Source organism: Notolepis coatsorum (assembly GCF_963971535.1).
Source record: "Notolepis coatsorum genome assembly, chromosome: 15".
Lineage (NCBI taxonomy): Eukaryota > Metazoa > Chordata > Actinopteri > Aulopiformes > Paralepididae > Notolepis > Notolepis coatsorum.
In genome coordinates, this window is record NC_140179.1 from 89,158,713 (window position 1) to 89,173,432 (window position 14,720).

Sequence of the window (14,720 nt, forward strand, 5' to 3'; positions counted from 1 at the left end):
GAGGAGTCTAGGTTGGGGGCCTCTAGCCTCCTGGGGAGGAGTCTAGGTTGGGGGCCTCTAGCCTCATGGGGAGGAGTCTAGGTTGGGGGCCTCTAACGTCATGGGGAGGAGTCTAGGTTGGGGGCCTCTAACGTCATGGGGAGGAGTCTAGGTTGGGGGCCTCTAACCTCACAGGGAGGAGTCTAGGTTGGGCCCTCTAGCCTCCTGGGGAGGAGTCTAGGTTGGGGGCCTCTAACGTCATGGGGAGGAGTCTAGGTTGGGGGCCTCTAACGTCATGGGGAGGAGTCTAGGTTGGGCCCTCTAGCCTCCTGGGGAGGAGTCTAGGTTGGGGGCCTCTAACCTCATGGGGAGGAGTCTAGGTTGGGGGCCTCTAACCTCCTGGGGAGGAGTCTAGGTTGGGGGCCTCTAACGTCATGGGGAGGAGTCTAGGTTGGGCCCTCTAGCCTCATGGGGAGGAGTCTAGGTTGGGCCCTCTAGCCTCCTGGGGAGGAGTCTAGGTTGGGGGCCTCTAGCCTCATGGGGAGGAGTCTAGGTTGGGGGCCTCTAACATCATGTGGAGGAGTCTAGGTTGGGGGCCTCTAGCCTCATGGGGAGGAGTCTAGGTTGGGGGCCTCTAGCCTCATGGGGAGGAGTCTAGGTTGGGGGCCTCTAACCTCATGGGGAGGAGTCTAGGTTGGGGGCCTCTAGCCTCATGGGGAGGAGTCTAGGTTGGGGGCCTCTAGCCTCATGGGGAGGAGTCTAGGTTGGGGGCCTCTAACCTCATGGGGAGGAGTCTAGGTTGGGGCCTCTAGCCTCCTGGGGAGGAGTCTAGGTTGGGGGCCTCTAACCTCATGGGGAGGAGTCTAGGTTGGGGGCCTCTAACCTCATGGGGAGGAGTCTAGGTTGGGGGCCTCTAACCTCATGGGGAGGAGTCTAGGTTGGGGGCCTCTAGCCTCATGGGGAGGAGTCTAGGTTGGGGCCCTCCTGGGGAGGAGTCTAGGTTGGAGGCCTCTAACCCCATGGGGAGGAGTCTAGGTTGGGGGCCTCTAGCCTCATGGGGAGGAGTCTAGGTTGGGGGCCTCTAACCTCACGGGGAGGAGTCTAGGTTGGGGGCCTCTAACCTCATGGGGAGGAGTCTAGGTTGGGGGCCTCTAGCCTCATGGGGAGGAGTCTAGATTGGGGGCCTCTAGCCTCATGGGGAGGAGTCTAGGTTGGGCCCTCTAGCCTCCTGGGGAGGAGTCTAGGTTGGGGGCCTCTAACCTCATGGGGAGGAGTCTAGGTTGGGGGCCTCTAACCCCATGGGGAGGAGTCTAGGTTGGGGGCCTCTAACCTCATGGGGAGGAGTCTAGGTTGGGGGCCTCTAGCCTCATGGGGAGGAGTCTAGGTTGGGGGCCTATAACCCCATGGGGAGGAGTCTAGGTTGGGGGCCTCTAACCTCATGGGGAGGAGTCTAGGTTGGGGGCCTCTAGCCTCATGGGGAGGAGTCTAGGTTGGGGGCCTCTAACCCCATGGGGAGGAGTCTAGGTTGGGGGCCTCTAACCTCATGGGGAGGAGTCTAGGTTGGGGGCCTCTAGCCTCATGGGGAGGAGTCTAGGTTGGGGGCCTCTAACCCCATGGGGAGGAGTCTAGGTTGGGGGCCTCTAGCCTCATGGGGAGGAGTCTAGGTTGGGGGCCTCTAACCTCCTGGGGAGGAGTCTAGGTTGGGGGCCTCTAACCTCCTGGGGAGGAGTCTAGGTTGGGGGCCTCTAGCCCCATGGGGAGGAGTCTAGGTTGGGGGCCTCTAGCCTCATGGGGAGGAGTCTAGGTTGGGGGCCTCTAACCCCATGGGGAGGAGTCTAGGTTGGGGGCCTCTAACCTCATGGGGAGGAGTCTAGGTTGGGGCCCTCATGGGGAGGAGTCTAGGTTGGGGGCCTCTAGCCTCATGGGGAGGAGTCTAGGTTGGGGCCCTCCTGGGGAGGAGTCTAGGTTGGAGGCCTCTAACCTCATGGGGAGGAGTCTAGGTTGGGGGCCTCTAGCCTCATGGGGAGGAGTCTAGGTTGGGGGCCTCTAGCCTCATGGGGAGGAGTCTAGGTTGGGGGCCTCTAGCCTCATGGGGAGGAGTCTAGGTTGGGGGCCTCTAACCTCATGGGGAGGAGTCTAGGTTGGGGGCCTCTAACCTCACGGGGAGAAGTCTAGGTTGGGGGCCTCTAACCCCATGGGGAGGAGTCTAGGTTGGGGGCCTCTAACCTCATGGGGAGGAGTCTAGGTTGGGGGCCTCTAGCCTCATGGGGAGGAGTCTAGGTTGGGGCCTCTAACCTCCTGGGGAGGAGTCTAGGTTGGGGGCCTCTAACCTCCTGGGGAGGAGTCTAGGTTGGGGGCCTCTAGCCTCCTGCGGAGGAGTCTAGGTTGGGGGCATCTAGCCTCATGGGGAGGAGTCTAGGTTGGGGGCCTCTAACCTCCTGGGGAGGAGTCTAGGTTGGGGCCTCTAACCTCCTGGGGAGGAGTCTAGGTTGGGGGCCTATAACCTCCTGGGGAGGAGTCTAGGTTGGGGGCCTCTAACCTCCTGGGGAGGAGTCTAGGTTGGGGGCCTCTAACCTCCTGGGGAGGAGTCTAGGTTGGGGGCCTCTAACCTCCTGGGGAGGGGTCTAGGTTGGGGGCATCTAGCCTCATGGGGAGGAGTCTAGGTTGGGGGCCTCTAGCCTCATGGGGAGGAGTCTAGGTTGGGGGCCTCTAACCTCCTGGGGAGGAGTCTAGGTTGGGGGCCTCTAACCTCATGGGGAGGAGTCTAGGTTGGGGGCCTCTAGCCTCATGGGGAGGAGTCTAGGTTGGGGGCATCTAGCCTCATGGGGAGGAGTCTAGGTTGGGGGCCTCTAGCCTCATGAGGAGGAGTCTAGGTTGGGGGCCTCTAACCTCATCGGGAGGAGTCTAGGTTGGGGGCCTCTAACCTCCTGGGGAGGAGTCTAGGTTGGGGGCCTCTAACCTCATGGGGAGGAGTCTAGGTTGGGGGCCTCTAGCCTCATGGGGAGGAGTCTAGGTTGGGGGCCTCTAGCCTCATGCGGAGGAGTCTAGGTTGGGGGCCTCTAACCTCATGGGGAGGAGTCTAGCTTGGGGGCCTCTAACCTCCTGGGGAGGAGTCTAGGTTGGGGGCCTCATGGGGAGGAGTCTAGGTTGGGGGCCTCTAACCTCATGGGGAGGAGTCTAGGTTGGGGGCCTCTAGCCTCATGGGGAGGAGTCTAGGTGGCGTGTGATGCTGCTCTCTCCATTTAAATGGGCTTCTATCAGTGGTGGGTGCCTGTCGTCGGGTGAATGATCCATCTGGAAAAACCAAACAGGTCTCAGGGTCCACAATCATTCAAATTGTTTAAAAAAAACCAATACTAATATTATACCTATGACATATGAAAAAAAAAACTAAAAGGCCTGATCCCTCATCAAAACATAAACAAATACCACCAAAAACTAAAAATAGTAAAGAATACATGGTGAAGTTTGCGGATGACACGGTGGTGGTAGGTCTGATCTCTAACAACGACAAGAAGTCCTACTGGGAGGAGGTTGATGTCCTGGCACTGTGGTGCCGGGATAACAGCCTACTCCTGAACATTGGTAAGACCAAGGAGCTGATCGTGGATTTTAGGAGAATACAGCAGGGGACACACACACCAGGGGCGTTTTTAGGGTTAGAAAACATTGGGGGCTTCAGCCCAGGGGGTTCCCCCCCCCCCCCCCCCCACCCCTTTTTAAACACAGTAATACGCAATTTTAGAGTAATTAGAGATGAATACTGAAGAACTAGAATCATTAGAGGTTCTCAAAGTGAGGTCCATGTCCATGAGAGGGATCTGGGCAGTCACCATAGAAAATTCAAAGTTAACAGGACCAAATCATCAGTTTCTTATTTATTTATTTAACCTTTATTTAGCCAGATAAAACATTGATCTGGTCCAAGAGGCCCCAACAGGAGTACAAATATACATATATACACATATATATACATATACTGTACATACATACACACATATACACCAATAACAAAATAAAAACAGTTAAGAATCATACACATAAGCAAATAAACAAACAAACAAACATATGCACAGCCTATGTACAAGAGAAATAAACAGTTCATCTCTAGTCTTTACAGTTTTCTTCAATTGCATAAACACTCAAATCAAAAGTATTACACAATTATCAAAACCTTACACTCAAGGAGCAAAACATAGGCCCAGATTTGCACCTCTATAAGCACAATGTCAGCCTCACACTTTTTGCAAAACAATACACAGAGCAAAAAAGTATCTTGCCAGATCCAGCTAGTATTTTCTGTACTCTATTTAAATTTTTTCAAAATTGTTTTTGTTTTACTGTAATTTGAACCTGTAGGCCTACTGGATACAGTATTTTATGTTTGTCTGATATTTGCTGAGCTTACAGTGTTATGCACATAGTAGCATGAAAACTGGGACATGTTTTGTTGTGATTCTCCATGTTGAAATGTTGACTGATTTGGTTATATGGAGAGAAAATTTATATTTTCATCAGTCTGCATCATTGATTTGGGTATATGGAGAGAAAATGTTTTTTTTTCAGCAGTCTGCATCATTGATTTGGGTATATGTAGATAAATAAATTATATTTTCATCAGTCTACAGCATTGGTCTTGTGTAGTGTTTGGTGAATTTATTGTATATTTGCACATTCTCTGCGTACTTCACTTACAGTACTAATCACTGAGAAGTAGAATTGCTAAATGTGTTTTAGGTTAAGCACAGCAGTGTGAGTAAATGGTTCAAACAGAATTAAGTCATATAAAACGTGTGTTTCATATGGTAACAAAATGTAGTTTTTTTTAAATTAGTGTATGGTTTTGACAAGTGTTTAATTTAGCAAAGGATCTGAGGTGTTCTGATAATTGTGTGTGTGGTTGTGCTAATTGTGTGTTTTGAAACACCGGGCCCCGTTTTAAAAATCATGCTTAAGCAATCGAAAAAAAGAAGTCTCATAAAAAAGATATTAGATTTTTGGGTATTTTCCTGCCTTTGGTCCGCTTTGCATTCACATCTCAAATGCAGGGTTCACTTGCAAGAGTGAATGAGCTTTCACACCACCCCAAACCAACCGGACTATCCGAGGAAATGAACCAGGGTTCGATTAAAGCTTATTATAGTTTATCACAGTATCATGAGCATGTCTTTGTCAGTGGACACTGGACATGGGTATGGATGGCTCCAGGTGCTGCTGCGTTAAAGTGCACATCTTCAATACCTATCTGTACTATTTAAAAGCACAGTGCAGGACACACTCAAAGGTTATCGCACCTTAGAGATGGCAGTGGACATGTATGACAGGACAAAGGCCATATGTAATGGCATCTTGTGGCACAAGCTCAGACCTCAGCTCAGGAGATCAGCTGAGACAGAGACTGTTCTATCCAGAGCTTGAGAGCAGGTTCTCATGAGTTGGATAACAACTTATGAGAGGCATACACAGGCATGTTATCCAGCCTCAGACCAGTTTCTCTCAGTGGAATTGCTGCAACCCCTCGCCACACATTACAATATCCAACTATTGCCAGAGGAGATCACAGTTGCAAAGTGTTTCCTGGTCAGGACAGGCAGAGATGCAGTACCTACTATCCAAAGTGTCTTTTCCCTCCTGGATGATAATAATAATAATAATAATAATAATAATAATAATAATAATAATAATAATAATAATAATAATAATAATAATAATAATAATAATAATAATAATAATAATAATAATAATAATAATAATAATAATAATAATAATAATAATAATAATAATAATAATAATAATAATAATAATAATAATAATAATAATAATAATAATAATAATAATAATAATAATAATAATAATAATAATAATAATAATAATGCATTTGATTTATAAGGCGCCTTTCAGGATACAAAAAAAAAGTCCACAAATCGGTGAATGAAAAAATTATAGGATCAAATGAAAACTACTTACGGCATTATTTCCGGCGTTGGCTGCCTGGTGTGATCACAGCGCATGCGCATCATCCACCCAACGCCGGAAATAATGCCGTTTTGAGCAGTTTATAAAGAATATTTAAAATGTTTATTAGCAACGCCGAGATTTCAAACCATTCCGTATGTCTGTCCGAAACCCTCGTGCAACTGTGAGTACCTTTGAAACGTCTCTGTGATACTTGTATAACGAACGGTTCGGTTAGAACCAGTCCTTCATGGTAAATCTAGGTTGGTTTCCTATTGAGGAGCAAGTGACTGTGGATTCACTCGGTGCATCACAGTCACGAAAGGGGCTAGGAGATTGTGATCTCAACATTGACATTGTATCTCTCCGTCGCCCAGTACGCAGAAGTAAAGCATTGAATCGTGACATATCTAGATTGGTTGTTTCCTCTGGACTGCATAATCCTCCGCTATATCTATCTATTTATCTATTTATCTTGTATGTCAATATAGCCAATGGAAATGCTAGGAATGGTCAAGTGGGCTGGGTGAACCAATGGACAATTCCTATCGTTTCTCAGTCGTCCTGACCGCTCGTACATCGCTTTCAACCAGGCCAACCTGAAGAAAGTGATGCCGTCCTTTTTTCAGCACATCGCTTGCTCCACCAGAGGGAAGAACACACTCGACCACTGCTATTCCCCGTTCAAAGCGGGTTACAAGGCAGTAGCCGCTCCGCCATTAACGGGGTCCACAAGCTTTTTCCCAAACCAGAAACCGTGGGTGGATAGCACTATTAGAGCAGCTCTGAACTCTCGTACCACCGCCTACAACCTGGGTAGAGTCAGGAAACATGGAGGAGTATAAGGCTTCAGTCTATACTCTACGCAAAGCTGTCAAACTTGCTAAGAGGACATATGCTGACAAACTGGAGACACAAATGGCACAAAACGACACAAGAGGATTATGGCAGGGACTGAAGACAATAACTGACTATAAAGTCAGCGCCCCCTCAATGGGGAGCGACGACGCCTCCCTCGCGGACAAGCTCAACACCTTCTACGCTCGGTTTGGTGTAGACAGTGGCGCTGCTGGCTCTCCGGCTAGTGACGTCACTGGCGCGCCGGCTGTTGTGGAGGGGGGGGGGGCAACCGCGAGGGGGGGGGGGACGCTCTCTCGTTGTCGGAACACAGTGTGAGAAGAGCATTTATGCAGGTGAACACCAGGAAGGCTGCTGGCCCAGATGGCATAACAGGACGTATACTCAAGACCTGTGCCAACCAGCTGGCCCCTGTGTTCACCGCCATATTTAATCAATCACTGGCGGAGTCAGTGGTCCCTGCCTGCTTCAAGATGTCTACCATCATCCCTGTGCCGAAGAAACCCTCCCCAGCATGTCCAAATGACTACAGACCGGTGGCACTCACCTCTGTGGTCATGAAATGTTTCGAGAGGCTGGTCAAGGACCACATTTGTGCCTCCCTCCCCAGTGATATGGACCCTATGCAATTTGCATACAGGACAAACAGGTCCACCGACGACGCGGTCTCCCAGGTACTGCACAGCACCCTCTCGCACCTTGACCGTCAGAAGGGGGGCTATGTGAGACTGTTGTTCATTGACTACAGCTCAGCGTTCAACACCATAGTCCCCACCAGACTGGTGGACAAGCTGATCGAGCTAGGTCTGAGCTCCGCCCTGAGCGCCTGGGTACTGGACTTTCTGAGCGAAAGACCGCAGGCGGTCAGGGTGGGGGGTCAGACCTCCAACACCATCACCCTGAGCATCGGGTCCCCCCAGGGCTGTGTTCTGAGCCCCCTGCTGTACTCACTCTACACACACGACTGTGTGGCCAAGTTCAGCTCCAACTCCATAGTGAAGTTCGCAGATGACACGGTGGTGGTGGGGCTGATCTCGGACAACGACGAGAAGGCCTACCGGGAGGAGGTTGAGGTACTGGAACGCTGGTGCCAGGACAACAGCCTGCTCCTGAACATTGGCAAAACCAAGGAACTGATCGTGGATTATAGGAGAGGACAGCAGGAGACACACACACCACTGATGATAAACGGGGCTACCGTGGACAGGGTGAGCAGCTTCAAGTACCTGGGGGTCCACATCTCAGAGGACCTGACATGGTCAACACACATAGACACAGTAGTAAAGAAGGCGAAACAGCGTCTCTACCACCTGAGACAGTTAAGGAAGTTCAGAGTATCGGGGAAGATACTCCAGTCCTTCTACTCAGGAGCTGTAGAGAGCATCCTGACCGGAAACATCACTGCCTGGTATGGAAACAGCACGGCACAGGACAAGAAGGCCCTACAGAAAGTGGTGCGCTCAGCCGAGCGTACCACGGGTATTGCACTACCCCCCTGCAGGTTCTATACAACAAGAGGTGCAAATCCAGAGCCTGCAGGATAATGAAAGACCCTCACCACCCCAATAACAGCCTGTTTCAGCTGCTGAGGTCAGGCAGACGCCTGCGAACCCCAGCTACTAGGACAGAGCGGCTTAGGCTCAGCTTCTTCCCCCAGGCCATCAGAGCCATGAACAATGAACATTGAGTGCTCAGAACATTGAACTGTCCACACACAAGCACACATGAACACACACACGACACGCACACTGTGCACGCTCACACACGAGCAGCCACTTAACACTTTAACATGAGCGGGCACACACTCATGTCGCACACACGCACACTTATGGCCAAAGGAAAGGACACTTTAAATTAGAATAACAGGAACAGTGTATTGCACTACCAAAGCTAACTAGCATGTCACACATGCTCTGTAAATAACTATGTACAGATACCGAGATGTCACTCCATGTTACCTGCTACCTGTTACTGCACAATGTTGTTTCTTCTTTTGATTCTATTATATGTACCACTGTATTGCACATCGTTGCGGGCAAGACCACCCGCATTTCATTGTATACCTGTATGCCGTGACAATTAAAACTCTTGACTTGACTTGACTTGACTTATCGCCACCTGCTGGCCCGCATGCTTGTTGGAGCAATTCATATGCGTTTATGTGTTTGTGTCTGGATGGAGTTTTTTTTTTAACACTGTGGTGTGGACGGGGATTTTATTTTAAACAGAGCCTGAGAATATCCGTTTGGCAAAAGATCCAGATACGTGAGGACATGGCCTTAAATACACAGGTTGATTGACAAACGGGACATATGAGGGCTGATTACAACGAGAGACACCTGGGAGGGGAAACAGACTGACAGACTAAGGCCATGTCCACACGAAACCAGATCTTTTGCAAAACGCACATTTTCTTCCACATTTGGGCCTTTCATCTACACGTAAAGTGAAGATTTTCCAAAATATCGGTTCAGTGGATCCATTTAGCCACTGTAAACGCATAGTCTAGATAACCGATGACGTCACAGCTCACTACGCTATGCTCAGACTGTTGTTCTATGGCAATAGGCGCCCGTAGCCTTGAAGCGCATGAAGGTACAGCACCTGGTGCTTAAATGGCAGACAGAAGTATACAGTTTCTTCCCCCTCGAATGTATATATTTTCTTTTATTGATCTCTGTACTGTACTGTATATTTGTCCTGTATCATAAATGCCTGGATGTAACAGTACTGTATATATCTACTCAGTGCCGTCTGACAGATTCGGCCATCAGATGTTGCTTGCGTGTAACAGAGATGTATCTGTTATTTAGTTAGGCCTACTGGACATTTTCGTTGACATAAGTAGACTTTTCGTTTTTGTTTATTTATTAAGTTAATATAAACCGTGTTTCGAAAGTTTTTGAGGTTGTTAAATACACGCTTTTGATTTCTTTAAGTGGCGAGTGAAGTTTTATTCGTTGTCCGCTTATTTCTCGCCGGAGAATAGAATAGAATAGAATAGAATAGAATAGAATAGAATAGAATAGAATAGAATAGAATAGAATAGATCTTTATTGTCATTGTTACAGTTGTTACAACAAAATTTTAAATGCAGCCCTAGGTGCTAGTAAAAATATAAAAACACAGCCCTAAACACAGTATTAAATATAAAAACAGGAGTAAGGCATAAATAACATTAATATAAACAGGGGGGTGTAAAAGATAATTGCACTATCCCTTAATGTTGTGTGTGCGTGTGCGTGGGGGGGCGGGGGGGGGGGGGGGGGTGCAAGGGAGACTGTTGTTTAAAAATTTAGCTGAATTTAGTGCACATATGGCCCTGGGATAAGAACTAAAAAGTTTGTCCGGGTGGGCATGACGCTGAAACGCCTGCCCGAGCGCAGCCGTACAAAGTGTTTGACACAAGCAGGTCTTGTCTGAGGTGGTAGTGCTGTGCCTTTTTCACTATCGCCGTGGTGTTGGTTCTCCAGGTCAGGTCATCCTCCAGGTGGACACCCAGGAACTTGATGACCGAGACTCTCTCCACACCTCCCCCGTCGATGTACAGGGGCTGTATGTCGGTCTTCTTCCTCCTGTAGTCCACGATCATCTCCTGGGTCTTTAGCTTATTCAGCTGTAGGTTGTTATCTTTGCACAGGGCTAACAGCTGCTCTACTTCATCGCGGTACGCGGTCTCGTCGCCTTTTGTGATGCAGCCCACCACGGTGGTGTCGTCAGCTAACTTGATGATGGTGTTGCTGGGGTGAACTGCGGTGAAGTCGTGTGTATAAATAGTGTAGAAAAGGGGACTCAGCACGCAGCCCTGGGGGGATCCGGTGCTGAGGCTGGTGGCTGTGGAGGTGCGGGGGCCTATCCTGACCCTCTGGGGGCGGTCAGAGAAGAAGTCCTTAGACCACCGGCAGAGGGGATAGTTTAGTCCAAGGTCCATGAGTTTGGGCACTAGTATGTCAGGCAGGATGGTGTTAAATGCAGAACTAAAGTCCATGAAGAGCAGCCGTGCGTAGCCCCCCGCTCTCTCCAGATGGGACAGGGTAGAGTGGAGAGTCGTGGCGTTGGCGTCCTCCGTGGACCTGTTGGCTCTGTAGGCGAACTGGTGGGGGTCTAGTCCGGGTGGAAGGCTAGAGATGATGTGGGGCTTGAGTGTCTTTTCAAAGACCTTCATGGGTAGGGAGGTGAGTGCGACTGGACGGTAGTCGTTCAGGCAACTGATGGAGTTCTTCTTTGGGACCGGGATAATTATGGAGGTTTTCAGGCAGGGTGGGACGATGGCCTTGGACAGGGACTGGTTGAAGATCTTAGTGAAGAGCCCTGTCAGCTGGTCAGCGCAGTCTTTCAGCACCCGTCCCACGACCCCGTCCGGCCCCGCCGCTTTCCTAGGGTTCACTCCCTTCAGTGTGTGTCTCACCTTGTGCTCCGTGAGGATGATGCTGCTGAGGGCTGGTGAGTGTGGTCGGCACTGCCAAGGGGTGGCGTTGATGTGCAGTGTGGATGTTTTTGTCGGCCTCGCCTCGAATCGTGCGAAGAAGAGAGATACAATGCAATGTTGAGATCACAATATCCCGATTCTGAAACAAAATAAGGCGAGTCCTTATCACAAACTGTTCCAAAGATATTTAATGTTTTGCTAAACATGCCTAGTGTTGCGCCCGGCTTCAGTTAAAAGCCTAATTGCATTCTAAATTTAGTTAATAGACGCCAGACAGAAGAGCGTCTGCGCCTGATGCGCTCTGATGTTGCGGATAGTTGAGGATGTTGGCCTCACGCGTCCCAGGATGACCTAATACCTTAACATTATTACTCTCTTTGACAATTCTACAGCGCACAATGGGTTTTAAACTGATGTAAAATCGGAGCAAAAAAAGCTGAATCCACTTCAAGAAGACTCACTACAGGGCTGCTGGGTGGCGCAGCGGACATTGCGCTCATCACCAACGCAAGAGACACCGGTATCGAATCCGGCTGTCGGCGTTGCCTCCGGCTTGGGCCGGCCGTCATACTAACTCAATTAGCAGAGTTAGCGGGTGGGAAGTCGATGGGTGGTGATCTGGACGTTGTAAACAGCGACTCCTACAGGTCGGTTGGGGCGCCTGCACAGCAGAGACAGGAAAATGGCGGGGGCCGTGTGAGCCTCCCACACGTTACTCCTCGCCAAATGAGAGTCCGCACTGGCAGGTGAAAAGATGCGACTGGCTGCCTACACATGTATCGGAGGGGACATGCGATGGGCTTCTATCCTCCCTACAACCGGCCAGTGGGGGGCACATGCGAGCAGCGATCAAGACAGGGGAGGGGAGAATTGGCACGGCTAAATTGGGTTGGGAGAAAAATAGAAAAGGAGAAGAAGTGGATAAAAAAAAAGAAGACTCACTACATTAGGTATAATAACTTCGGTGGACAGCGCCTTGGTGCTGAAATGTCATTCAAGCTATCCTTACTTATGACTGTGACGGGAGAAGACGGCACCACACATGTGAACAGTAACAATGCAATTAATGAATGTCTTGTTGTAATTAGTATATACCCAATGTCATGCGTCTTCTTGAAGCGGATTCAGCTTGTTTTGCTCCGTCAGTTTAAAACCCTTTATACTCCTAGGCATATTTAATTCCCCCTGGATCTTTTCTTTTTATTGTGCACTGTAGCATTGTCAAAGAGTAATTGCGTTTTCCCTTTTCCCTTTGTCACTTCATCCTTTATCTTTCAATATCTTATTTGACGTTACTGTATGATATAAGTGTGTAAAAGATGGAGCTGTTAATGCGTGAAGGTTTGTGTCCACGCCACGGTTGTTTGTTTAAGTGAGTGTGTGCGTGTGGGTGTGTGTGCTATGTGCAATTGATGGTTGTTGCATAGTGTTTATTGTTCGTTGAGCAGCCTGATGGCCTGGGGATAGAAGCTTCTTCTGAGTCTTTCTGTGCTCGCCTTAAGACTCCGGTATCGCTTGCCTGTCCGCAGCAGTTCAAAGAGGCAGTTGTTCGGGTGGCTGGAGTCCTTGATGATTCTCTTCGCCTACCCCCTGCACCGCTTGTTGTAAATGTTCTGGAGGGTGGGAAGCCCCCCTCCAATTGTGCGTATATCCTGTATATTGTATAGGATATTGTATAGTAGTGTATATAGGAACCATTACCTTTTAATTTATAAGCTTAGCATTGTATTTGTATTTGTATTTTATCTTAGTACTTTTTATCATAGTCTATTTTATTATCTATTCTATTTTATTCTATTATTATTTGTATTATTTGCACAATCAAGGTGGACATGGCTACCTTCATTTCACTATTATGTCTTGTGTATGCACTGTATGTGACGAATCTTGAATGGGGGGAAAACCATATAAACCATATAAACCATATAATAAAGAGTGTTTCACATTATATTTAGAGAAAAGTGTAAACATTTTGACCATTATATATCAGGCATCTAACCCAAGGTGTAAAAAGTAACACAGAATCATGGCATGGCCAAGTCCACTGAAAGCAACATCAACAAATCACCAAGGCATGTAGTAGAAATATTAAATGTTTTTCATAAACACACAGATTCAGTTCACATTTCTTGGACATGTGGCCAGTGTGTTTTCTGTTCTCTCTTCTCTCCAGGAAACTGTATTCTCTGGCCATCCTACTGAGGGACTACCATAGACAGCCTGACGCTGCCCGGCCTCTAAATCCACTTTATAATGTTATTTCAACCTGTCCAGACCTATCGATCACAGGATTAAGACAAAGATGATGTTTTAAGGCTTTGACTGAGGGCGTCATGGGGCTGTCTTGAAATCCAATACCAAACAGCCCCCCCCCCCCATCCTTATGGATCCGGCTGAGGATTTACTGTTATAGACTGGGATTGATGCCTTCGGGACAACATTCAATATATTGCAGACTATAGGTGGACTTGTATGGAGCTCTATCTTTCAGCATAACTCAAGATAACAGTAATTTTTGTACTGCCATTATGAGAGTCGTTCCGGACATTTTATTTAAAGTCCCTAGCGTGGGGACCCCCCCCCCCCAAGTGTAAATGATGTGATGGGGGGCGGAGTCAGCTCTTTTCCTCACCTGATGACGACATATAAGAGTTTAATCTGACACTTGATTTGTGATTAGTGAGGGGGGGTATGAGATGCCCTGGAACACACAAAGGTACCATAGTTCCTTAATTGTATACCTTAACCTCTTAAGCCCTAGCATTATGTTCAGAAAATGTACCTAAAAATACATACCTAATGGAAGATTGCTCCACTTCTACAAGGACCATTTGCATGTTCTTAACGACATCAATGGATCTCAGAGAATGTATTCCCAGTGTCAGAAATATTGTGTCTGTTACTAGGTGTAGCAGGGTGGATTATCCCTGCTTCGTGGGAACGGGTGGGCACAATCACTGGGTAGCGAGACACAGTAGAGCTCTGTCTGACTGCACCTCCGTCTTTGAGTCTGGAGCTTCGACTGGAGGCTGGTAGTGTGAGTGGATGGGGCCCGGGATTTACCAACCTGGTCTGGTACTCTGGTCTTCCTTCCCTGCAGCAGGGCGGTCAGCAGTACTCCCCAACACGCTCCCACTTCCCCCAATTGCTCCTTAAACCCTCCCACACCTCGTGACTGAATTATAAATACCCTGAGTTCCCCCCGCAAGCAGTACCCTCCCTCAGTGGCACTAGAAACCTTACAATGAAAAGGGAAAGGTGGAATAAGAAGGGGTTAATTATGTTAACGTTACCCACACCAAAAGAGTTGCTGAACCGCTCATGAATGGACATGCACACAGAACTCCCATCTAATTCTTTAATGTTAACTATACTGGTCAGTTACAATGATTTAATGATAATGACCAAATGGACTGAAGTCCCACTATAATTCCGTTTGTGACTCAATACCTCCTAAACCCGTATTTTATACACCCACCTCTGGGTTAGTATCAGGGGC

At 48.4% G+C, this 14,720-nt stretch overlaps 1 protein-coding gene across 1 annotated transcript in view; it reads right to left on the reverse strand.

Moving 5' to 3' along the window:
* Positions 1-14,720, reverse strand: part of LOC311242137 (glycogen phosphorylase, muscle form-like) — a gene marked incomplete at both ends in the record, with an annotated part of 173,511 nt that overhangs the window by 42,356 nt on the left and 116,435 nt on the right. The window contains one exon of the mRNA XM_084331091.1: positions 10,379-11,251. Coding sequence (XP_084187217.1) covers positions 10,379-11,251 — 873 coding nt within the window. The remainder of the gene's footprint in view (positions 1-10,378; positions 11,252-14,720) is intronic.